We start from the raw sequence: 25444 nt of genomic DNA on the forward strand, positions 1-25444 counted from the left end.
AGATCCTCCAAGGGCTCAGGTATTTGAACACTTGGTCGCCAGTTGGTGGTGCTGTTTGGGGGGGGGTCATGGGACCTTTAGGAAGTGTGGCCTTCTCAAGAGAAGTGTCACATTCTCTGCTTCCCGCCTGCTGTTGAAGATGTGGCCTCTCGGCTTCCTGGTCCAGCTGCCTGCCGTCACGCCTCTGGTCAGTGTGGACTCTCCCTCTGGAACCTTAAGTCTAAATAAATTCTTTCTTCCACAAGTTGCTTTTGATGGTGGTGTTTTATCACAGCAACCGAGAGTAACTAATGCAGCCGCCATGACATGGGGACGGAGTACCCCTCCCTGACCTCGACCTAGACTTTGTATGGGAGTTCTGCTGCCCCACTGGCTTCTGGGGCAACACCCTACAACCTCGCTTCTATTGAAGTCCCAAGATCTAATAGAGCTCATGGGTCCTCCGAGAATTCAGTGAACGTTCATGACATTTCAAGCAAATCGGACACAGGCTCAAACCCTAACTCAACCCCCCCATACGCCCTCAGAGCTGAAGGCCAACCTGGGCAGAGAATCTTTCCACCATAAGTTAAAGAGTGACTGGAGAGGTGGCCCTGTTGTAAAGCAGTCGCCATGTCTTCATGAAGATTTAAATTTAAGGCAAGGTGGAAGGGTAAGGCTGACAGCTATAGTTGTCCTGACTGTGCTCCAGGGGTGCGTGCAAGTTCACGCTCCCACACGGAAGATGCGAAAGCCAAGTTAGATGGGGGCAAGTAACCGCGACGCGTCACTATGAACAAGACCGACCAACAAAAGGATGAAGAAACGTTGTCTTCGAGAAGGATGTGAGGGACTAAAGGGAGGGAAACCCCACAGCCACTTGCCGTGGAATTTATGTTTCCATAAGTGAAGCCTTAGGAGTCCTGCGTAGAGAAGAAATTATTGATACGTATGTTCCCTGAAGGGAGCTTCTCGAGAGGCCCATTCCAGGTCTAATAATAATCTGTATTCTTCCGAAATGGCGTGTCTGATCTTTGATATCCCTGTCATCACTGAAGGTTCATGAATCATTAAGCCTCACACCCTCAGAGGTTCGGTTTATTGCGCACCACCTAAAATATTTAATAAAATAAATTCTAAACAATCAATTCGCGAGGAGTCGACGTTTCTTGCGCTTTTGTAATAAATGTCCGCATCCCGCATCCATCATAAAGTGCACGCGAAGAACAAAGGAGGCTTTGTCACTTCCTCATGCTGTTGTGTGAACACTTAAGCAGGGGACAGGTTACGTCTGCACCGCTCCGAGGTCCCTATTCATGGAGGGACTGTATGACACCCCAGGCTTTGTCTTTCTATCTCTGGAACAATGCGGTCCTTTAACCTACCCAGTTCTGTGGGGTCACAACCTGATGGCTCAGTGGCTGAGCTGTCTCATCGCACTGGAGCACACATTGCATCACTGACATGTGCCAGGGGCTCCTGCGATGCTCCACAGTGGTACCCGGGCTCAGGAAGAAACCTTGAGCCAAACACAGTCCTGAGCGCAATGATCTCCCTGGCCAGCTACTCTAACATACAACCAACTACCTTACCTCAAATAAGGTTAGAGATGAGGACTTCTATACACGCTCTGTCCTGTCCACAATCACATACATGAACACATCCTGCTCACAGCATACACACATACCACAGAGTGTGTCTGGCTGCAAGCATGGGAAGGGGACACAGTAGGGCTTGGACTTAAGTCTTCGAAGGGTTCTGGGCATCCCAACAGTCCCCATCCCACCCCACCCCCAACTCTGGCCAGCTCTCACAGTACCTCGCCCCTTCTAGAAACGATCATGATCCAAAAGAGGAGCGGGTAGATGACCCTCGTGTCCAAATCCAGCCCACAGCGCATCTTTATAAATAAAGTTGTGTCAAGACACGGCCCCGCCCACTCCTGAGGGCTGCTTACATGAAAGAGAGTTGAACTGTTCAGACAGACTAGCTGGCTAATCACAGAGTCCCAAAATATCCTCTGTCTAGGACTGGGAAGATGCCTCGGTTCCTATAACTGTGCCATAAGAAGCGGGAGGACCTGGGTTAGATCTCCAGCACCCATGTAAAAAGCTGGCGGTACATCCTTGTATTCCCAATACCTCGGGAAAGACAGACAGAGACTTCTGGGCTTCCTGGCCAGCTAACTCAGTATCAAAGATTACTGTGACTAGGGACTAAGGGAAGACACCAGATACTGGTCTCTGGCCTCTATACACGTGGACACAGGTATGTGCACACACCCTTGAACAAGTACATACCCTTGAACGGACATACACCACACACATAAAACTAATCAAATTTTTAAAAATATTTTCTATTTGGACCTCTACAAGAAAACTTCCACCAACTCAAGATTTGTTCAAACAATATTTAGTTAGGTACCAAATGTATATAAGGTGTCATACTAAGAGCTGGGCTAGTGTACAGAAGAGACACAATGGAGTGAGAGGAGTGAGGGACATGGGACAGGGCTGTGTCCCCAGAAGGCTGTGGCACCTTCTGCTTCAGAAAGTTGGTATTCTTCTCCTGCACTGCCAACGGTGTCTGAGTAATGGCGGGCTCAACCATATCATCAGAGAATTTAGTTAGAGATTTTTAAAAGGTGCTGGCAATGAAGTAACAAATTGTCACACCAACTTGTGAAATTTCCCCTTTTGCCTTTTTCCTTCCGACAGAACAAAACTCACTCAAAAAATTTTTTTAGACTTTCCCTTGTATGCATATGAGTGTTTTGCCTCTTGGTATGCACATGCCTCCTGTGTGCCTGATACTGACTGAGGGGACAAGGAGCACTGGCTCCCTTGGGGCTGGAGTTACTGATGGCTGTGAACCACCAAAGCTTGAGTGAGCTCTTTGCAAGAGCAGCCGGTGTTCTTAATTGCTGTTTGGGGTGAGACATGAGACGCCCAGATAGGACCCTGCCAGCAGCAAGATGACGCACTTGGGGGTAATTTGCATATATAGAGAGAGGGATTAGTGAGTCACATAGGGGGATCCATTAACCAAGGCCACTCAGGGCAGAGCAGACAAGCTGTGAGCCTCCTTGGGTAATGTGGACCTTGTGGTCTACAGACCACCTGTGAGCAGCCTGGTGAGACACAGGCTGAACTCCAGGACCTCTGCACTGTCTCCAGGTTTAGCCAGAGTAGAATATGAGCCCTTGGGTACAACCTGGAAGGCAACTAGGAAATGGAAGGCCATCTAACATCCAGGAGAAAACCCTCAAGGCACATAACAACTCTCCTACGAAGCCAACTACTTCCTGCCTACCACCCTGGCTTGGTTTCTGGGAAGGCAGATGAGGTGCCGATGACAGTTAAAAGCACACAAGTATCTGGACAGAACATAGAGACTAGCCAGTGCCCCCCAAGCCACCTCAACCTTGGCAACCAGAGGAAAGGCTACCCCTGTTGTTAGTTCATCAGTAGCTCTTCCCACTCCCATGGGGTGGTGCAAAACCCTCCTCTGCCCCTCTGTTCCCCCACAGCTGTGGCTGAGGGGCTGGAAGCACCTATGGCCTGAACACGATGTAGAGTTTCCGTGTTCCCTCTTCTGTCTCATGAGCATTGGTAGTGACTCCCCTGCAGCAGATCATAACTCAAGCCCACACACAGGGCATGGAGCTCCCCACAGTGACATATCCCAAAGGTTGGAAAGACACAAGATCAGTCGCCATTCAGTCAAGTGAGGGTCAGAGGTATTCTCCAGCCAAGAAGCAACCGCGTCGATATCTGATCAGCTACCAAGACACAAGTACATAGCACTGTCTCCCTGTATGCCCAGCTCTGTATGGGCCGTGATGGGTGGTTCCAAGCACTTGGGTAGCTCTCATACTGAGCAGAAAAGGGCCCTTGGTGAGTTTGATAGTGCTATTCAAGGGTTTCTGTGGTTACCATTGATCTGCTAAGCCTCCCACTCCTCATGGCTACTGGACTAACGTGCCTGGACATTTAGGAAACATTAGGATAAAAATATAGGTTGAGAAGCTCAAGTTGCAGGTCCGCTGAACTGCCTCCCCCAGCACCTGTCCACCTCACCCAAAGAGAAAGATGTTACAGAAACAGAGTAGTTCCGGTCTGCAAAGACACAAAGAAAACTAATTGTATCAGAGGAGAGGCCCTGTCAAAGGCTCAGATTGTATTTAGAGAAGAATGTTACAGAAACAGGGTAGTTCTGGTCTGCAAAGACACAAAGAAAACTAATTGTATCCGAAGAGAGGCCCATTCAATAGCAGGAGCGATGCAGTGTGAGTTCTAAACACAGCAGGTGCCTCTTTTGAGACAGGGTCTGTCTCATTGAGCCTGGAGCTCGTGCCTCAGTTATCCTGGCTGGCCCCTGAGCTTCAGGAACCTGCCTCTCTGCCCGTCCCACTCCCAGCACTGGGCAACAGATGCATGCTGCTTCTCCTAGCTTTTGCATGGGTATGGAGGATCCAGACTCAGGTCCTCACATGAGCATAGCAAGCACTTTACCCACTGAGCCATCCCATCTGAGCACAGCCCTTAACTGTGTACAGAGCTGTCCATCCTCATCTTCTTCTTCTGTTTCTCCTTTCTCTCTATCATCTCCCTACTCCCCCCATGACAGTTTCCAGTCTTAGCTACGCAGGGACTGAGTAGATATCAACCGCACTGGGTAACCTGGGTAAATGAAGCCCCAGCAAGGTGATGGATGACCACAAAGGTTCTCAGACACATGGCAGATCTCTCTTAGACCCCAGGAGTGGAAAAGGTCACTGGGCACTCTAAAACCTGGATAATAAGATGTCAGAGAAAGGACCCTGTGGTTAAAACTACTTGCTGCTCTCCCAGAAGACTCCCAAAGTTTGATTTCCAGCACCTATATCTTGCAGCATGCAACCACCTCTAACTCCAGCTCTAGGGGTTCTATTGCCCTGCTCTCCAAGGGCGCTGAACTCACGTGCATAAACCCACAAACAGATTATCACACATGCATGCAATTGAAAATAGTACAATATAATTTTGCAAATGAAATAAGCTGGCCTGCGTAAGTGTGAGGACCCAAGTTCAGATCTTCAGGATCCATGTTTACAAAAACCAGGCATGGCAACACATATCTGTAACCCCGAGCCTTGGCGCACAGAAGCTTGTAGCATGTTGGGGCTCGCTGGTCATGCCGTATTGAAACAACCTGCTTTGTCTCTACACATCACCGAGTATGATGCCCTCACCTTCCTCCACACCTAACACACTGATGTCACCCAGTGTCTAGACACCAGACAGAAGATTTACAGCATAGGGGACATAAAATGTTCAACCGTCTATGTGCTGGACACACTGATACATCAAAGACGGCACTCCTCTAAAAATGGCATGGGTGACGTCCCTGGGCAACACCCCCCAATCAGGGCCAAATCCTACAAGACTCAAAAGTCATGTGGCCATGACACAGGAGGAAACATAGCTGGTGTGAGGGATGCTGTCATTGGACAGTGAGTCTAGAGGAAATAACACAGATCAAATAAAAGCCTTTACTGAAAACAGAAACTGTGTATCTGTCCAATGTACAGGTGGGTCCCTCGGAGGCTCTGTGGCTCCCTCGTTTCATTAACCTGCATTCTCCATCTCTGTTTACCACTGTGCCCAGACTTGATTTGGGTAGCAGACCTGTTTGAGGCTGGCTACTGCAAGCATTCCCCATCCTCTGCAAGCAAGATGCCTATTTATCTTATGGCTGGGAACGGAGCTGAAGGGATCTGGCTCTGCCACGAGGCAGCTATTTCATACCCTGTTAATCCCTAATGCAGTAACTACAATATCGTTTCCACTTTCAAAAGAGGTGCTTCCCCCCCTCGCTTTAATGTGTGGCCTAAGTGCTCAAATAAAGAACATCACTCTAATGAGGACGAGTCTTCAGATGTAACCTCATTACAGCCACAGCCACTGCTACGCCAACGCCGGCCTTCTAACTTTAAGGCAGTTAATGGAGAAGTGAGGGACACTGGACTCTTTCCAGGTAGCACAGAGAGATGAGCAAAATGTTCACATCAGAAAATGACAGCCGGAGGAAATGGACTGGCATTTCTTCCTGGCGATGGTCCAGGCCAGGGACCACCTTTCATCACAGAATGATTGATTCTATATGCAGTGGGGCCGGGTCCAGCCTGCCACTGGACCCAATCACTGACCTCAAAGGGCAAGGGGTATCTTAAGATCAGAGTGGGGGGCCCTGCTGTTGAATGCTATCTTGCCAGCCATGTTTGTCCACATCAGTGCTGCTGAGGCTCTCTGTAAGTCACCCTTAGGATCAGGCCCGCCAAAGCTACTTTATAGGAGGGGTTGGAGAGGGTCACGTGACTGTCACTTTGGAGCTCATGATGCTTCTGGCACCTTTGTCACGGCCATTGGTAATTCTGCCCTGAGAAGGTGTGGCCTCGTGGACTTGGAAGCACCACAGTGTACGGACAACGGGTGGTTAACTGAAGATGGGGCTACAGCTGGGCTGCTGTGGGGAAGCCAATCGTCCATGACTTTTGGGGCCAATTTGGGGTGACCTAGACTCACTTAAGCAACTCCTGACTCTTGTTCTGCCCATAACCCCAATAAATTCTGCGGTTTCGCTCAAGTCCATAGAATTGCACTTCTGTCTGTCATTGATTCTCTATCTGAAGAGAGAAAGTGGCTGCTTAAAGGGCCACGTGTAAAAGCCAATAATGTTTGTCCAGGGCTGGGAAAAATCCTGATGTGGGACGTGCCACCAATCCAGTGACTTGCTGGGGACAGTTCCACAGACTGTTTCTCAACACAATCAACCCTGCGTTTCCCAGCCTTTATCTGTGACCTGAATCCCCGGCCACTTCACTTCCACCTGGGCTACTGCCCTCAAATTGGGTCTTCTTTCAATGTTGCCTAGGCCTTCCACACGGGGCCTTGGAATTCTCCCAATGACCATCAAGACCCTACTAAAGGTTTGCCTCTTCGAGAGACTGGGGACCCTTCTTTGCACCCCTGCATCCCTCAGTTTCTGTCGAAATGCTAGTGGGTGGCCAGCACCTGATGAGTGGCCTATGGTCACAATGAGTGCCGGGGACAGCAGTGAAGCTTAAAGTTGAGAATGTTCAGGTCCAGGGGCGTCAGAACATTCTCTGAAGACCCGACCTCTCCATCCACGAAACAGGTGTGATGATATGTGTTCTGCGTGTGCAGGCTTTCAGGAGAACCAGGCAAAACCAGCATGCCTTGTTCTCGGGAGGTTTGTAAAGATGTGATGGTCCGCACACTGAGGGCACAGCTCCTGTCTCTCCAGGGACCCAGCAGCAACGGAATGAGGAAATGGAGATTGGAGAGTGACTCTGGCTATGACATGTGCCAGGAGTCCGAGGAGAGGGGGCGATTTACACACAAAGCAACGTGTCAGCATCTGGGGCCGGAGAAAAAGGCCATAAGCTAACTTGGGAAGGAATCTTCCAGAACGGCTGCCTGGATGACGGGATCTGACAGGTGTGAATGTGACTGCAGGAATCCTTAAGGCATGGTGATCTTTAGCACAACCTCATACCCCTTCCCCGGGCAATATCAGATGGGCAGACAGCAGTGAGCTGGGGGCAGGACCCACTTCAGACTCGCTGAGTGTGCTGACACCTCTGTCCCCCTCCCTCTGCTCCTGCCAGCTTCTGTCATCCCTGGAAGCTTATTGAGCAGGCTTCCCCTTGGCTCCCAGACAAGACAGCTGAGAGAGAACTAGCAGCTAGCCAGCTTCAGAAGCCGCCGCTTGCTTCCTGTGCCCAGCAGAGGAAATCGACACGTGGAGGCCTCAGCCCCTGAGAACAAAGGGAGCCAGAACCCAGCTTTCTTACAGCTTTCTGGAAGTTTTCCTGGCCTCGGGGAAGGCTTATAGCATGTGATATGTTAAACGATAGACCCAGATGTCTTTATCGCGCCCTTGGATGGAGGAGGCCCACTGGGCTAGTAAAGGATTCACGGCTCTAAAGCCTTGGCTGTCTGTCCAGCAGGAGGGTAGCTGGAGGGGATTGGGGCTTGGGGGACACAGGTGCTCATCAGAGGACCTGCCTGTGTCACAGAACCTGCCTGGAGAATCCACAGTAGAGTCTAGTGCATAACACCACAGCAGCTGGTGTAGGCGGTTCGCTGGGCTTCCCAGCCCTGCTCCAGACCACAGCGATCATAGAGACACCCCTGAGGAAGTACACGGGCTGATATTGCCCAAAAGTCCTTCTGGGCGTTTTAAAATTCCATAAGCACAGAAAGGCAATTCATTCAACAAGAAAAGGGGGCCGTTCCCACGAACAGGAGAGACAAGCTTAATTTAAATTGCACAGAGTACCACCGTCTGTGCCGGAGGGTGGTAGGGGAAGGGGCTGTCTCCAGGGCTGGTGGACATGTGATCTGAACGGCCGCTCAAGGGCAATCTGGCATTGTCTAGCAGAACTAAAACTCTCACAGGCAGAAATCCCTGGTCCCAAATGCTCGTGTGCCCAAGAGGACCTGTGAGGGGCCACTTAGCGAAACTAATTATAATAATTATAATTTATTCCCCACAGTCTGGAAGTCCTCTAAAAGCCAAGGCATCCGCTTCGGTGGTGGAGTAGACCGTGATGGAGCCGTTCACATTCTATCACGTAGACTAACAGATTCGGCTTAGCCGGTGATATTAGGTGATGAACTGGAAGACATCAATTACTCGTGACGGTCCCCAAATCCCAAGAATTCATTTCGCACCCCACTTCGGTTACCGAAGCCCATTCTGGACTCCTGGGGACACTCAGCCTAACGCTCAGCCTTCCACACCTCCGCACTGCTGAGAATCAGGCGCAAACATGGCCACCTATGAGTTCGTGGCAGTGAGCGCACATCCCTCTCTCTATAGGCAGCGCACAGGCTCGCCAAAGCAGGTCCGCACCCGGTATTTGTTATCTGGTTCAGTGGGATAATGAGCCAAGTGCAATGGAAAAAAGACCAGCCACCAAGAAGCAGAGCTGTAAGTGGCCTCTCTCTTTCTTGTGCCGTCTGCCAGGTCTCTCGGTCCCAGCACCATAGGGCTGTTCGTAGCCAGCTGTAGGTCCTAGAAGGCCCTTCCTGGTCTGTAAGTGTCCCCCTCCTCCAGATTCGAGGGACCAGGCTGTAGTCTGCAAACCCGAACACCACAAATAACTCCCAACATAAATACGGCCTAAAAATAGCCATAAATCATTCTCATTCCGTCCGGTGACAATTCTAATTTATAACAAGAGGGGGGAAAATGAATACGGTGGCTTTTTTCCCCCCTAGGCTTCCGAGCTACTGCTGAGGACGAATTCTACCCTGCTGTTACTTACAACCAGGAGTTCCTGATTTACGTATTACTAAAGATGAAATATACCGTAGGCCTCCGGGCACCGGGGCCGCTTGCCGAGGTTTCGTGTGAATTCCTTCAGGCTCTCTATGATGTCCTGCATAAGCAGCTCTCTCTCGGTCCCCACCCAAGCTCTCTCTGTCTACCTATTCTTCCAATGCGGGGCGGTAAGAGCCCTCCTCCCAGAGAGTAAGCCCCGCCTCTCTGGGCTCCCTACAAGAAGAGCTAATGCTATGACTTAGCAGGACCCTGGTCACAATGCTGGAGATGGTTCTCTCCAGCAGCACATTCGGGTAATCTGCACATTAATGTTCCGTGCAGTCAATTAAACCACACTGCACACGAGGCAGAGGAGAGGGAACTGGAATTCCTTCACGCCGCGGCTTTCCTTATTCATCACCATGAAACAATTCTTATTGGTATATTAAAAAAAAAAAAAGCACACATGCATAAAACGAAAGTTATCTCTCTCCATGGGGTAATATAATAAAAGCCATTTGATGCTATTTTTGGCAGCCATAAAGGCACATAATTAATATAGGGGAAAAAAATCTCCGTGACAAAGTGTGTCACGAGGAAACGTCAGTGCCCAAGGGCAACCCTTAGAACTCAAGTGGGCTCACGGTCCTCGCTGTCACTGAGACATGCCGGACACTTGCCATGACGGAAGCAGCAGGGACGCCTGTCTTTGACCTCCCTGAAATGGCAGCTTCTGCTATGTTGCCCATGGTAGCGCTGGCCACACCCCTTTGGGGGTGGCGCGTAAGACCTTTGGTGGAACTACTAAGGAACGCGGAAGAGCACTTGCTGGCTGATTAGCAGGGACACCTGGTCAGGGGCCCTCTGAAGGGAAGGACCCTTTCTAAGGTTGCCGATGCCTCAGAGCCAGAATAGCAAGGTTGCCTCCAGGAAACCAAAAACTGGGTTTGCTCAACGTTCTGCGCCCTTTCTGCGGCTCCCTCTCCATGCCAGCACTGTAGGGAGCTCCGCTCTCCAGAGAACCTGTCATCTTTCACCTCTGTTGAGGTTGAAACGCCCACACAGAGATAGACTACTGGTCAGCCCCCGGGGAGAGTTGCTCAGCCCTGAATGGAACGACCAGCTGCCTGAAGCACCTTGCAAGGACGCTTTGTCATGATGACACCCGCCTTCCCTGACACCCGCACCGCAGTGCACCCAGAAACACATCCCTGGTTAACACAGTAGAAGAACCTGCCTGCAGGCACCTTGCCAATCCCCACACACACACACACCAGTGATGCCCGCGGTAGACTTAGGCCATCGTTGGTTCCATAGAAAAGGGAAGAGGAACTCTGGGGTAAGAGGGCAGAAGCCAATACCAACAGCAAGGACTTGGCAAACAGAATTTCTTTCGACAGTGGTGACTGGCATCAAGTCGCTTGCAAGCGACTCCAGATTCTCTGTGGCGGCCCAGAAATGACCTGGGGGGAGGGGGCGGGGCGGTAGGAGAGCCCGTTTCGCCCTTTACCTCGACTCCCTGGACTTTGAGCTTCATGTGGTCCTCTCTGGTCGTTTTCCCATCTTTCCTCTTCTTCCAACAGTACCCGTCTTTTCTGTACTTCACTTTCTTCCTGTTGTAGAGTATCATGGAGCCGTTCTGAGGTCTGCAAACAACAAGTGGTTAAGTTACAGAGGGGACTGAGCAGCAGAAGGGAGATCTATGAAGAAAGACACCACAGACCAGGAAAAGTCTCTACAGCAAAAGCAATATCCCACACTTGCTGGGACATAATTTTTCACCTTTTATTGCGGCTCCCCGGATTAACCGTGTTTTACGGCCAGCTGAAACTGGCTTGTGGATTTGGTACCTAATGAATTAAACGTGTCAATGGTAGGCTTAAAAAAACAACCCCTTAGTAATTTCCACAAACTAACCAGGATATATGGTGTGGGCACCCTGAGCTCTGTAGCAAAAAGTAAGCAAAACAGAGAGAGAGAGAAAGAGAGAGAGAGAGAGAGAGAGAGAGAGAGAGAGAGAGAGAGAGAGAGAGAAGAGCCAAGGGTGTTGTGGCAGCCTGCAATATCTTATCTCTTGTAGAAGGATTTTCTACACATCCTTTAATCCATCACCCAGCATTAGGGAATAAATAAGTTTAACGCAGACGCTAGATGACTATGTTAAGAACAGACCAATGGAAGCTCCGGGTGCTGAGGCCAACCTCTCTTGATTCATGGCTTGAGTTTAGATCCCTGCTGGATGCAGAGGGGCACCAGGCACAGCACCCGACTGCTCCCCATCCGAGCTCCAGCCCTCAGAGGTCTCAGATAACACCAGGAGCCCTCATCTATTTTGTGCATGGCCAGGGTAGCCGAAGAAGATGGCAGCCCATTTTCTAAACACCAAGAGCAGGATGGCTATTCCTGCGATGTTCAAAACGAACAGGCAGAGCTGAGGACACGGCTCGGTCAGTGAAGCACTTGCCATGTAATATGTTTGGATCCCTAGCACCCACGTAACCAACTGGGCAGAGTGCTGTGTCCCTGGACTTAGGAGGTGGAGTCGGGAAGAGCAGATTTCATGGTCATTCTTGGCTACACAGTGTGTCCAGTGCCAGCCTGGGACATACAAGACCCCGTGTCATACAAAACAAAGCAGCAAACAAACAATACCTTGGATTTCCCAAAGAAGAGGCAGAGAAGTGATGTGTGTGCGTGCGTGCGTGCATGTGTGCATGTGCATGTATGTGTGTATGTGTATGTGTGTGCATGTGTGCATGTGTGTGTATGTGTGTGCATGTGTGCATGTGTGTGCATGTGTGCACACATGTGTGTTTGTGTGTGTATGCAAGTGCATGTGTATTGTCTGCATGTGTGTGTGCATGTATGCAAGTGTATGTGTGTGCATGTGTGTGTGCATGTATGCAAGTGCATGTGTATTGTGTGCATGTGTGTGTACGTGTGTGTGCATGTGTGTGCATGTGTGCGTGTGCGTGTGCGTGTGCGTGTGTGTGTGTGTGTGTGTGTGTGTGTGTAAAGATGCCATGGCTGTATATTTTGGGTAGCAATCTACAAAGAGAGCGCTAAGGGCCTCTGACTGCTGACAGCAGGTGCTATGGCAAGCCATTCCCAGAATAAAGTCGCTGCAGGTGCAGATATGGGCAGATCCAGCTCTGAAGCCAGCGCACTCACCCAGTGGCCGGCTATGTGCCACCTGCACCTGACCACTGGGCACAGAGAGGGTTGCCATGGTGTGTGTGCGCGCACGTGTGTGTGTGTGTGTGTGTGTGTGTGTGTGTGTGTGTATGCGCGCGCGCGCGCGCGCCTGTGTTGGAGCCAGGGGCACTCCATCCTACTCTGAGCCAGATCTTCATCTGCTGCAGAGCAGCAGGTTGTGAGAGCCGCTATAGATGCTCCTTGCCTTGTCTGTGTCTCCATAGGGAAGGGGAAACAAGTGAGTGCCAGTCCTTCCTCCTCCCCACTGGGGAGAGCCTCCCACTTCTACTTTGCTTCTGCTGTTGCACAATGGGCCATTTCAACAGCGGACAAAACACCCCCTATTGATGGCTTAATCTTCTATTGTCTAGAGGGTAAAAAGAAAACCCAACCCTCCAGGGTGACTGCAGCTAATTGTGGCTCCCACCCAGCCTGGCAGGGTCATGGCAGCCACAGGAAGACTAGAGAGCAATTCTACGGGAGATAGACTCTCAGTGGTGCCTCCTGCACCGCACTGTTCCCTGATTAGGCACAATCGGTTTGTCCTGCCTCAGTCTGCACCAACGGAACCGATGACAGGAAATAGGATGCTATTACCTGACCATACCTATGGGAGCCTACCAGTCTGCACTGGAACCCCACAGCTGGTCTCCATCTCTTCCTGGGAGCGAGCTCGCTGAGAGGGAGGGGTTGTGCGGGTCTCCTTCAGTCACAGTAGTTCTAGCAGACCACGGTGAGCCCTCTTGGTCCCTCCAACGTCTAGCAAAAGGTCTCTGTGTCCCTGTCCTCTCACAGGAGCGGTGAGGACATACATGGAAACACAGCAGGGAACTCTGATAAAACAAAACTACCGTCTGAAGAAGACCTCAGAGTAAACCACCATTTCTAAGGGACCAGGAAACCATCAGCGTGGTGCTTGTATTGCAAACAGTCCCCAGAAAGAGGGGACTCCCTCAAACTCTGTCAGGTACAGTTTTTGCAACTCATCTTCTGTCTACCTCACCTTAAGATTCTGAGAGTGGCCCTGTCTGCCATTGTCACTTTAGCAGGACACCATCCCCAGGGGAAGCTAAAATGACCTCAATGAGTGGACTCCTCAGCCCAATTCGCAGTGACAGAAGCCCAGCTGTGTGCAGCCCTTGGGTCTGGTTCCACTTCAGGGTGCTTCTGCCCCCTGTGACGTGGAGGCTTCACCACAGTCCCATGCCTTGAAAAAGGGGGAAATGACCCCACTAGAGAAGGAGCTGTGTGCCTTACAGGATGGCATCAGACGGGCTGTGCTGCCAGGCTGATGCTGGCAAGTGCAAGCCTGTGGGAAGGGAGTCCTGAGAAGGAGGGGGGGGTCAAGAAGGTGGGCTTTAGGGTGGAGAAGAAGGACTAGGGCACAGGAGCTGACACAGAGGTGCTCCATTTACTACCTGATCACTTCTGGCAGGGTAGGGAGGCAGGAACACAGACACAAGTGGAGGGTATTGAATGTGCACACATGGCCAGCAACCTAACACCGTCCAGCCCTCTGTGTCCTAGTCATTCACATGCACCTGCTGCTGGCGGGGGTATCACACCTGAGCGTACCTGTCAATTGCATGTGATCTCAGCTGCACACCAACTCTGTCCGGGAGGCACTGCCAGCCTCCCCAGATAACCGGTCTTTAATGCTGCAATGCCTGGTAAGTCTGTGGGTGGCAGAGAAGCCAGGGCTGCTAGGTGAGCAGAGACTAAATCCTATCTACTCTCCCAGCTCTGCTCTCCCGGCTGGGATCAGTAGAGTCCCGAAGCAACCTTGCACAGCACCAGGTGTCAGGAGGGTGGAGGCCAGACTTCCTTTGTTGTAGTAAAGCAAAGCATGAACTATCTCTCCTACTCTTCTGTAGCATCTGGGTGTGATTTTAGAGCTGTTTCAGGTTCCCTTCCTGTCCCAGACTTGTCCTCCCACAGCTAAATAATTGAGATGTCCGGGGTTTTTCCTTCTGTTACTGGGGTAACTCTGGGTTTGTTCCAGGTTCCCTTTCCTGTGACCCATAACTCTGGGGCTATCCCAGGCTCCACTCCCAAAGCTAAGGTAACTCTGGCTGCTCTCTCTGGTCCTCACGCTCTGGAGTCAATGGAGACCTACTGAGTAGCAAGCCCTTTGTTTACACCCACCTATCCTCTCCTTCACCTCCACACTCCGTACTGTGGTGTCTTGAGCTAGACTCCAATCTCCTTTTCAGGATTTCCTTCTGGGACAACTAAGCCAAGGCACACAGTCTGAGAGAGCCTCCAGAAGCTCCCAGGCCCCACTGGCCCTGCACTGGCACACAAGAGCTACAGAGAGAACATGGCCATGGGGAGCTTTGTTCTAAGCAGGAAGCTTCTATCCAACTAACCCTCTCATCTAAGAAAGTAACAGTTAAGAGAATTGGTTACACTCTGCACAAAGGAGGTAAAACCTCCTTGGACTACGGGAAAGGTGCATAAATGATAACATTGTATAAAATGCACATGGACAGAAAGAAGAGACTGCGCAGTATGACCGTTTGAGGAAGAAAGTCCCCAGGTACATCTGAACACTTGGTGGCCCATTGCTGGGGCTGTTTGTGTAGGGTTAGGAGGTGTGGGGTCTCTGAAGAAAGTTGTGATGAGTTTTGGGGCTTCAAAGCCATGCAATATTCCCTGTTAGCTTCTCTACTTCCTGCTTGTGGTTCAAGCTACGAGCACTCAGCCGCCATTGCTGCTGCCTGTTGCCATGGTTCCCTTGGGGACTGACTCTAACCCTCAGGGACTGTAAGCCAACTAGACCTTCCTCCTACAAGTTGCTTTGGTCCTGGAGTTTTATCACAACAGAAAATAAATGTAAATAGATAAATACATAATTGAGATGATAGATAGATAGATAGATAGATAGACAGACAGACAGACGGATGGATAGAGGTAGATAGATGGATAGAGGTAGATAGATGGATAGATAGATTATAGGTAGGTAGATAGATAAAAGATAGATGATAGATAGATGATAGAGAGAGATATTGATGATAGATAGAGATAGGTAGATAGATAGATAAGTAGATAGATGATAGGTAGGTAGATAGATGGATAGATAGATTGATGATAGATAGAGATAGGTAGATATATGGATAGATAGGTAGATAGATGACAGGTGGGTAGGTAGGTAGATAGATGACTGTTGGGTAGATGACAGGTGGGTAGATGACAGATGGGTAGGTAGATGACAGGTGGGTAGATGACAGGTGGGTAGATGACAGGTGGGTAGGTAAATGACAGGTGGATAGATACATATGTGTATACACAGGAGAGATGGACAATTGCAGACAAATGATAGAATGATAAGTCTGTCTACAATAAAGGAAAAGGAAAACTTATAGAAAATTTAAATATACAAAAGAATTTAATAAGAAAATAATCCAATCTGAAGACAATGGCAAAATCTTCTAAAAGCCATAAAGGCTGGTTTTGATGCATTCAAAAATGTAGCATGACAACTACGATGTGGTTATTTCCTAAAATGTGAACTTCCCTTTAGTTATTTTCTGACAAGGCAACCACCACTAGGATTTGTTTTTAAAGATTTATTTAAATATATATATATATATATACACATACATATATATGTATGTATGTATGTATACTGTATATACTGTAGCTGTCTTCAGACACACCAGAAGAGGGCATCAGATCCCATGACAGATGGCTGTGAGCCACCATGTGGTTGCTGGGAATTGAACTCAGGACCTCTGGGAGAGCAGTCAGAGCTCTACCGCTGAGCCATCTCTCCTGACAAGGATTTTTTTTTTAATGTAGAACATTTTTTTAAATAAAATTACTTAAGGGATTGGAGCGATGGCTCAGCGGTTTACAGTGCTTACAGCGCTTTCAGAAGACCCCTCTTCAGTTCCCAGGACCCACGTGGTGGCATCCGACACGATCTTCGGACCTCCTGCATACGTACAGTGTGCAGACATATACTCTCTCACACACATACACATGAAAATACAGTAAGTGCGTCTAGGTCATTTACAAGATATAAATATCAAGAAGAACCAGATAAACTCGCTAAAGAAGCCGAGAAACGGGCGTGGCGCTGCGGGCTGTAATCCAGGCTATTTGGGGAGGCCAGGGCAGGAAGGTGGAAAGTTCAGGGTTTGTCTAAGCTATGTGCCAGTGAGGGAAGGCACCGGCATTTTAATATGCAATACTAATCAATTTTTCAGTAGAAAAAGATACCTTTAAGGGTTATCCCTCACCTACCTACAGAGGCATCACCTCTAAGCGGACCAGTGACTTCCCAAGTAATCGATAAAAACCCAATACCGGAGAAGAAAACAGAGGTGGATTCCTCTATTGCCAAAGCAAAGGACACTTTTCCGACCACGATTCAAAGCTCAGTGTTCACCGGGGTGAGCTGGCTCCGTCAGATTACAGAAAGCAGAGGCGTTAGGTGGCTTTCCACAGCACAGCGGCAGCTCCATTCCCACCCAGTCAGCGAGGCGCGGGTGGTCTGGTATCCGCTCGCCCTCCCGGAAGCTCCGACTTTTGGACGGAAGCCACCCTAGTGGGTGTGTGGTCGTTTTAATTTGCATTTCCCTAATGACTACTGGTGTTCGCTGCCTTTTCATGTCCTTATTAGCTGTTCACAGAGCTTCTCTGGTAAATGCTATTTGAATCTTTAGCCCGTTTTCAATTAAATGGCTAGATTTTCAAGTTGCTGCCAGAGTTCCTTGAGTAAAGTCCTAATGGAAATACTTTACCACCAAACCCATGATTTGAGGGGGATTTTTCCTTAAATATTTTTTTTTGAATTTTTGCTGAAATCCAGGTTCTCGGTTTTCTCCTTTTAAACTATTGGGGTTGAAGGGACTTGTTATCTAGTCCAAGGTCATAAAAAACTCTCCTGCTTTCTTCCAAGAGGTTTGCATCCTTAGCTCTTTTGTTAGGCCTGGGGGACCCTTTGTAGTAGTGTTGGATGCTGGTGATGTCAGGGTCTACGATGATTTCTGCCCTGCAGGTATCTGATTGTCTCAAGGCCATCTTTTAGATGGAAAATATCTCTCCCGCCACCACACCCACCCACTGAATGTTTGAAAACAGACTGAGCATAACATAAGGTTTTCTTCTTGAACCTCAGGCCCCACCCTGTTCTCCATCCTGGTGCCAATCATTTGGACAGCTGCAGTTCTGACATCAGGGACCCCGAGTCTTCCAACCACAACCCCCCCTTCACAGCTGTTTTGGCTACCCCAAGACCTCGTACTTCCATACCCATTTTATGATTAACTGACAATTTTAGGATTGAGGGGAAGGACTGAAGGGTTTTCCTTTGTTTTAGGTTGATTTTTTTAATGCGTATGCATCAGTATGAATAGATGTCTAATCGCCATGGATACGCCGGCGCAGTGGCTGCAGAGGCCAGAAGAAGGCACTGAATCTCCTGGAACTGGAGTTTCACAAAGTTGGGTCCCCTGGGGTGAGCGCTGGGAACTGAACCCTGATGCTCTGCAGAAACAGCATGTGTTCTTAACCTCAGAACCATCCCTCTGCCCCCTGGGTAGAGCATAGGAAGAAGTCAGTTTGGAGACAGGTGCTCTCCTGATAGTACTGAGTGTTTCAGCCATGTCCAGTGACGTAACTTTTAATTCCATGAACATGGAATGGTCCCTCCGACTATGGGTCTGGGCTCTCCCTGAGTAAAGCTTTAGACTTTGCAATGTACAGGTATTAAAAGGCAACTCGTGCTAGTTGATTTATTCTATTTAACGTTCTTTGCGAATGGAATTGTCTCCTTAATTTCACATCAGGGCCCTTCATTTCTACCTCCTAGATGTATGATTGACTTCTCTGTATTGATCTCTGCAATGGCAACAGCTGATTTGCTAACCTGAAAGGATTTGGGGTCACCTAGGAGGCAAGCCTACAGGCACATGTGTGAGGGACTCTCCAGGTTAGGTTAGCCCTGAGCAAGCCTGTGAGGGATTAGTTTAGCTGGAGTGGGAAGACCAGTCCCTGGCCTTGGGAACTGTACTGGATAAAAGGGAGAAAGCTGGGCTTGGCGGCTCCTCGAGTAAAGACACTACTGTGAAAGCTGATGGCCCGAGTCCCATCCCCAGAACCCATGTAAACGTGGAAGGTGAGATCTGACTCAAGGTGTTGCCTGGTCACCTCTTGGTCGCCATGCTGTGTGTCACAACCAGGCACCCACGCCTCTATAACACACAATGATAATTATTAATAAAATAAAAGAGAGAAACAGCATCCGTTGCTCTGTTTCCTGACTGTGGAGTCACCGTGAGCGGCTACTTCGAGCTCCCGCCTGACAGGCCGTCCCACAGCAACTGTCTCTTTCTTAGATCGCTTTCCTCTGGATATTTCCTCAGAGATCCAGGAACGCTGGCTGTGACAACCTTGTCCGTGTTTTTGTAGATTATACGGACATTCTACATGTGAAATCAAGACACACGCGCGCACGCACGCGCACACACACACACACACACACACACACACACACACACGGATAACATTATTCAGTTTCCTCCTTTTGGCCACGACTGTCTTTTATCTCCTTTTCCTGCTTTATCGACCCGGCTGGTCCTTTAGTTCATTGGACGGAAGTGTTGAGGACAAACACCTTGCACTGCTCTGAGTTTTAAGGGAAATGCTTTCCGGTACTAATTGGTTCTCTTTTGTTTCGTTTTTATTTTTTGTTTGTTTGTTTGCCTTTAAGTACAGTGTTAGCTGCAAAGGAGAATTAAACTGATGTGTAAACGGCTCAGGAAGCCACTTGAAGAGCCTCTGGCCGACCAGCCATGGGACATTTTGAACATGAGTAAGAGAAACAAGTACAGTATTCAATAGGTTTAATCTCTAGATTCACTGCGATCCTAAAATAGACAAGCACCGGCCACAAATGCACACACTGCTCACTGCTGGAGGACGCCAGCAAAGCAAGACATTGTGTTCAAAACCTGAAGGAAAACAGAAAGGCAGGGAGAGAGTCCCCCGCACCCCAAGGCTCCTCTGGGTTATGGAATGAGCAGAGAATTTCCTCTACAAAAGCCCTCCAGCCAATGAAAGGGGAGGAGGAAGGAAGCGAGAGAAAGCCCCACTGTAGAACTCCCAAGTGAGTTAGCACTCCAGGTGACTCGCCAGAGAGACAGCCCACAGTTAAGAGTACCTCAGAGGGACACATTCTGCTACTGAGCAAAGACAAAAGAACCGAAGAGAGAACACGAGGTTGGGAGGGGTGTGAGTTGTAGGGAAGGGGTCTAGGAGGAGTTGGAGAGATGGGGGATGGGTATGGATGATCAAATATATATCATATATGTATGAAATTCTCAAAGAGGAAATAACAACATTACTAAGACAGAAGACCTTAAAAATTGGCCCCTTGACCTAGCCTCCATTTTATTGATTTCCCTAGAGGGAATAGGAATGCCCTAAATGACACCGTGTAGGGACACTAGAGGACAAATGATCTGACTTTCCAGCCAGTTCTTTGGGACAGAACAAGAGAGATAGGGTAGGAGTGAGATGGAGTCAGGATGGGCATCACGACAAACAGAAACTCGTCCATCAACTGCAGTAGGTGTTCCTAAGGTGAACATTCAGGGACCAGACGGTGTGTACACATATGTGTGTGTGTGTGTATGCATATGGGTTTTTATGTGTATAGGTATAGGTGTGTGTGTGTAGGTGTGTGTGTGTGCGTAGGGGTGTGTGAGTGTATGTGTGTGTGTGTAGGTGTGTGTGTGTAGGTGTGTGAGTGTATGTGTATGTGTATGTATGTGTATGTGCATGTAGGTGTGTGTAGATGTGTGTATACATGTGTGTGTAGGTATGTAGGTGTGTGTGCATAGGTGTGTGTGTAGGTGTAGTGTGTGTAGGTGCATGTGTTCATATGTATGTGTAGGTGTGTAGGTGTGTGTAGGTTGTGTAGGTGTGTGCGTACATATGTAGGTGTGTGTTTGTGTAGGTATGTGTGTTTGATATGTGTGTGTGTGTGTGTGTGTACACACACAGAGGCACACACTGATATCCAATATCCAGACTCCCTTTCCAATCTCCAACCTTAGACAGAAGTCAATGAATCCCACACAGCTCTGGTCCACGGCTCTCTCCTAGACCCCTCATTTTCAATGTGATCGTTTGTAAAATCTCAGAGAAAAAAACAAAAACAAAGCAAACAAACAAATCAGCATTGCCCACACAGACAATGAGACCCAACATCGCTTGAAGGAATTGTCCTTTTTTGGGCCAGCCTGCACCCCACAGTCCTCACTGCAGCCTGCTGACCGCTCCGAGCGACGATGACAGTGATCAGTTCTCGCTCCACTGCGGTCATAAGGCCTGTCTCTCACACTTCCCCTTAGAGCAACTCGTACTTGCACATGTAGGACTCTGAGCAACAACCCGGTGGCTTCTCCACGTGATAAACATTCCCCTTCCTCCAGCTAAACCCCAGACAAATCCTGGCGGTTCTGGCCTCTCCATTGCCCCTGGTCCTGTCCTTCTGCGCCAGAGGCATGGAGGCGGGCCTAGGACTGGAAAGTGCAGCGTTCGCGTTTCCAACCGCTGGCAACCGGTGACCCCATGAGTAACGCAGATTCCCCACGGCGCGACCCAGACTGCTATGCCATTCTCAAGGCCGGTGCTAAATCTCTGGTCCAGAGGGCAGTTAGAAAATGGAAAGTGTCACCCTTAATTGAGGGAGACGTACTTTATGTACCTGGGCCGCTCCTGATCTTTTCACCGCGAATCGCTTGATTTACATGCACCATTAGAAGCAGGTGGCCTGGACCAAAATGTCAATGATAACTATGACAATAAGGAGAGCTGTCACTGACTAAGCATTTGTCTGGTCCTAGGGGCCAGTAAAGCCTTTCCACCAACTCCCATCTCAATCCTTCCATAACTTCAGGTTGGTGTCAGACTCCTCGGCGAGGAGATACAGAGCCAGAGGGACCGAAATGGTCCCAAAGTCACGCAGCGAATAAGGCGAGGGCCGGGGACCTAAACGGGCATTACGCCTCTTTGTGGGGCCTGGCTAGTAACTCCCAGCTACTCACTACTCCCTTTCCACTGAGGCGCTTTCTGGTCAGCGTGACACACCCGTGGGGAAGCACTTCACACAAAGGAAAGGCTGCCTGAGCCTGGCACGAATTGCTTCCTGTCGTAGCATGGAGGGGAGGGAAAAAGTCCGGTAAAGGACGTCTCCCCTGCTTATCTCGTCTGCACACGGACCCAGGGAGAACCGTGATGAATGGCTAGCGCACGCAGCAAGGTTGATAGAGCACCGGACGGAACCCCAAGAAGCCATGGAGACAGCTCAGATCTCACAGGACGCACACAGGGCTGGTTTATTAGCTTTCAGCCGGGCATCTTCTCCCTGGCTTGTTTATAGGGACCTCACGATTTGGGGCAGTCGGCAACCAAAGGCAAGCAGGCTCGTCACCACGGCTATTCAGTGTTGACCCCGCTCCCGAGTCATGTTCACTCCAGGATATTTGTAGAAAGATGGGGAAGGGGGAAGTCATGAGATCTGGCCCAGGCTGCAATCCACCAGATATGAAAACCAATTGCTCTGTATAATAAATTCTATCAGGAGCCACAGAATAACAAGGCTGAGGAGAAGGGAGCGCCAATTGGCTTGATTTGATTAGCTCCTTCTTGGGCGGTCCAGCCCTGACTCCTTTTCATTAAAATAAGGGCAAATTGAAAATCGTAAAAGAGCCTTCCTTATCAGACAATAAATGACCTGGTAGATTCATAAGCTCTAAAGCCGGCCAAGGAGCCAGGAGGACCCGGCTGTACTGGCTCCTGACATCTGAGACGGGTAGGCCCCCCGGAAGCCGCTGCCCCAAACAGCCTAGTCTAGTGGGCATTTTTTGTTTTTTGTTTTTTTGGTTTTGTTTTGTTTTGTTTTTTTAATTTCTCTAAATCCGAGGAGACACGGCTGATGGCATCATCTGGCAGCATGCGGTCTGCTCTGCCCATCTTGTCTAATCTCTGTGGACGCCTGCAAAGAGACCAACACCAAACAGCTTTGGGGAGAGAGGCCTCCCAGCTAGGGGTGGCAGGTGCCCCTCTCTAAGGCTCAGATGGCTTTGTAGGGACAGTAAGCCTGGGTATGCAGTGCTCCACAGGGAAAGTCCTTGTGTGCATTTCCCAAGGATCTTTAAATGCAGACGGCTAGCCACAGTTTTGTTCATCTAAACGGATGCCAGAGGTCCCGGGTGAAAGGCTATGGGTTCTTGGGGATGGGAAGTCAGTCTACAGTAGCTTTGGGAGAACTCACTAATGCCTTGTGCCTGGAGCTCCCACAATGTCCTCTAAACCTTTTATATGACACCTGTTGATTTATTTGGTAAATGTTTACTGAGCAGCTGTTGTAGACTGGGTTCTCATGTGGGGTTCTCTGGCTGCCACCTCCTGGTCTGCACGGCTTGCAGACTTGGGGCTTCTGAGACAAAGGTGGGAAGGAACTCCACAGTGAACCGTTGTGCTGGCTGACTGCTAGAAGTAGGTAGAGAGAGACGGGCAGCCTGGGGACTGATCCCAGGAACCAGCATCTGGGCAGAAGTGAGGTGAGGGAATCTGGGCAGAGGTTTGTCGCTGAGACGGTGCCAAGGCTTAGGGACTTGGGGAATATGCCTCACCCGGTGGAGGGCAGACAGGAAAGGCAGGGACTGGAGTAGACAATGGAGCCATGGAGTCAGCCAGGCCCGAGGGGGTGAGGTTAGTTCTCGATGATAAAAGACTCAAATCAACAAGGTTGAGCAAGCCACAAAACTGCAAGGAGGGAACAGCCAGGCCTTTGAATTTTAATGAGTGTGACACAAACCAGGTGACCTAAATTAATGCAACTGAGGCGGCTTTGGGTAGAATAGGGCTTATGCCATCCCCAGGCTGTGACACACAGGGAGTAGGGACTGGAGGTTAGCAAGCAGAAGAAGCCACTGTGCAGAGTAAGGCTGGTAGCTGACATTGTTGTCAGAGCATGCGGGAAAAACAAAGGCGTTGGCCTGATGCTTGGGGCTTCCTCCTTCATCACTATCCCCCTTCTATCCACGGGGTACTTTCTCTCCTCACTGTCTATTTTACTCAGTGCCTAACTTAGGAAGTGTGATCACTCCCACTTTTCCCCCTGACAGCTTCAGGGATCTGTCACCGGCCCTGTTAATTTCTCTTAGATGCTAGAAAAATTGTCCCGACGGTTCCTTTTGGTCCCTTCCTAAATTCTTTTTATTAATGAGACTTACGAATGCCAAAATGGAGCCTCAATTTCCCTGGTAACAATAATACTCTGGAAAAAAAAAAGTGATATTCAGGCAGAGAGCTGGAAGAGAGAGCAGATGCCCTCCAGATGATAGGGGGCTACGCCTCCAAGGGGCAGGGGCAGAGCTTCCGGTGGGCCTGGCTTCTGTCCGTCCCTCTTAAACACACCGGGAAGAGTTGAGAAGTAGAAGATAGGCTGGAGTTGGCGTGTCTAAGATGAGTTCTGATGTAGCCTGGGTGGGCCTTGAACTGGCTCAAGCTTGAAAAGAGTGGATGGCCTCTGGAGTGGCTGCAGTTACATTACAAGTATTGCTGGGATTTGAACCGCAGGCCTCCAGCGTGCTCGGCTGCTGGTCTTCTCTTTGAGCTACACCCACGCCGTGGAGTACATCTGTCTCATCCATCTGCAGCTAGTTTTCTTCGGCCCCCTTGCCCTGTCTGACTTGTAAACAGCACGCGCACTCCATAAATGCTTGCAGGACAGAAAAATAACCGAGAACGGAAAGGAACAGAAAACATGATTCCGTGTTTGGAGAATTTGGTCAAACAAAAGGAGCAGAGAGGACAAGAGACATCAACCGCACAATTTCAGATGCAAACAGCTGCAAACGAAAAGAACCTTCTAGTCCTGATGCTCAGTGCAGCCCAGGCTCGGGCGCCCCAGCCCCACAGGGCAACAGGAGTGTCATTCACATGCCACCCGGGGTTTGCTTCATGCTCTACCCCAGCGCATCTCATCTGGCCAATCCGTGCCTCCTCGGTGGAGCCCGGCGCTCCCACGGACCCTCACCTGTCACATCCCACCACCGATATTTTATTAATAATCCAATGTAAATCTGGGAGAAAATTAATGTGTCATATCCTCGCAGGAAGGACTAAACATCTCAATGCGAGGGTCTGTTGAAGTTGTCATTTATCATTAGCACGCAATTCAAGGCAAGCTTCCCACACTCTGGTGGGAGCTTTCGAGACAATGAATCTCGGGGAATTAGCCTCTGGTCCAATTATTCCTGCTTCCCCCCACCTACCTAAGAGATAAATTCTGTCTCCGTGGGAGGAAAAAAAAAATTAAAAAGAGGAGACGAGAAGGAGGAGGAGGGAGCTTGCGATTCTCCTTCCTGGTTGAAATCAATTTTTCTCAAGGAGACAAGGCAATATTCATTGTGTGAGGAGGGAATAAGGAGGCCCGCTAAAGGCCAATAAATGGAGCCGTTCCGATGAAAACTTCCTCAAATCAAATGTAGGGGAACCTCTTAATGGGCTTTGTTCTTCTTTTCTATAATCCATAACTATTAAGAGAAAGATGGGCAAGGAGAGGGTACTGTAAAGGGATTGCTGTGTAAACATCACATCGAATTTTCTTCCAGGGAGAGTCAGGGACCACCGTAAACACTGGGCCTCTTTCACCCTAAACACCGGGCACCCATGTAAACCAGGACCATGGAGTTTATACCCCAGGGAGGAATGAGGACCACGAACAAGCAGATTCCTAGAAGCCAATGAGTGCCACAAGGAAGATGGGTCACAGTGGGAATTCTATGCGTTAAAGCAGACATTGTTTTAAACTTTTTTTGTTTGTTTTCAGCTTTAGTGCGGACCATAAAAATTCAATTCTGGCAAAAGAGCCTCATTCTGGTTGCAAAGTGATCAGGATGGGAGGAAGGTGGAT

The 25444-nt window shown here is 49.4% G+C and overlaps 1 protein-coding gene across 19 annotated transcripts in view; it reads right to left on the reverse strand.

Annotated features, from left to right (window-relative positions):
- Camta1 (calmodulin binding transcription activator 1) overlaps window positions 1-25444 on the reverse strand; it is an 847864-nt gene that overhangs the window by 408542 nt on the left and 413878 nt on the right. For all 19 annotated transcript variants that reach the window (XR_010066428.1, XR_010066435.1, XR_010066434.1 and 16 more), the window contains one exon: window positions 10823-10958. Coding sequence is in view for 9 of the 19 variants with exons in the window: in XM_063288086.1 (XP_063144156.1) it covers window positions 10823-10958 (136 nt within the window). In the remaining 10 variants the exon portion in view is untranslated. The remainder of the gene's footprint in view (window positions 1-10822; window positions 10959-25444) is intronic.

This window comes from Rattus norvegicus, chromosome 5 (assembly GCF_036323735.1).
Source record: "Rattus norvegicus strain BN/NHsdMcwi chromosome 5, GRCr8, whole genome shotgun sequence".
Classification (NCBI taxonomy): domain Eukaryota; kingdom Metazoa; phylum Chordata; class Mammalia; order Rodentia; family Muridae; genus Rattus; species Rattus norvegicus.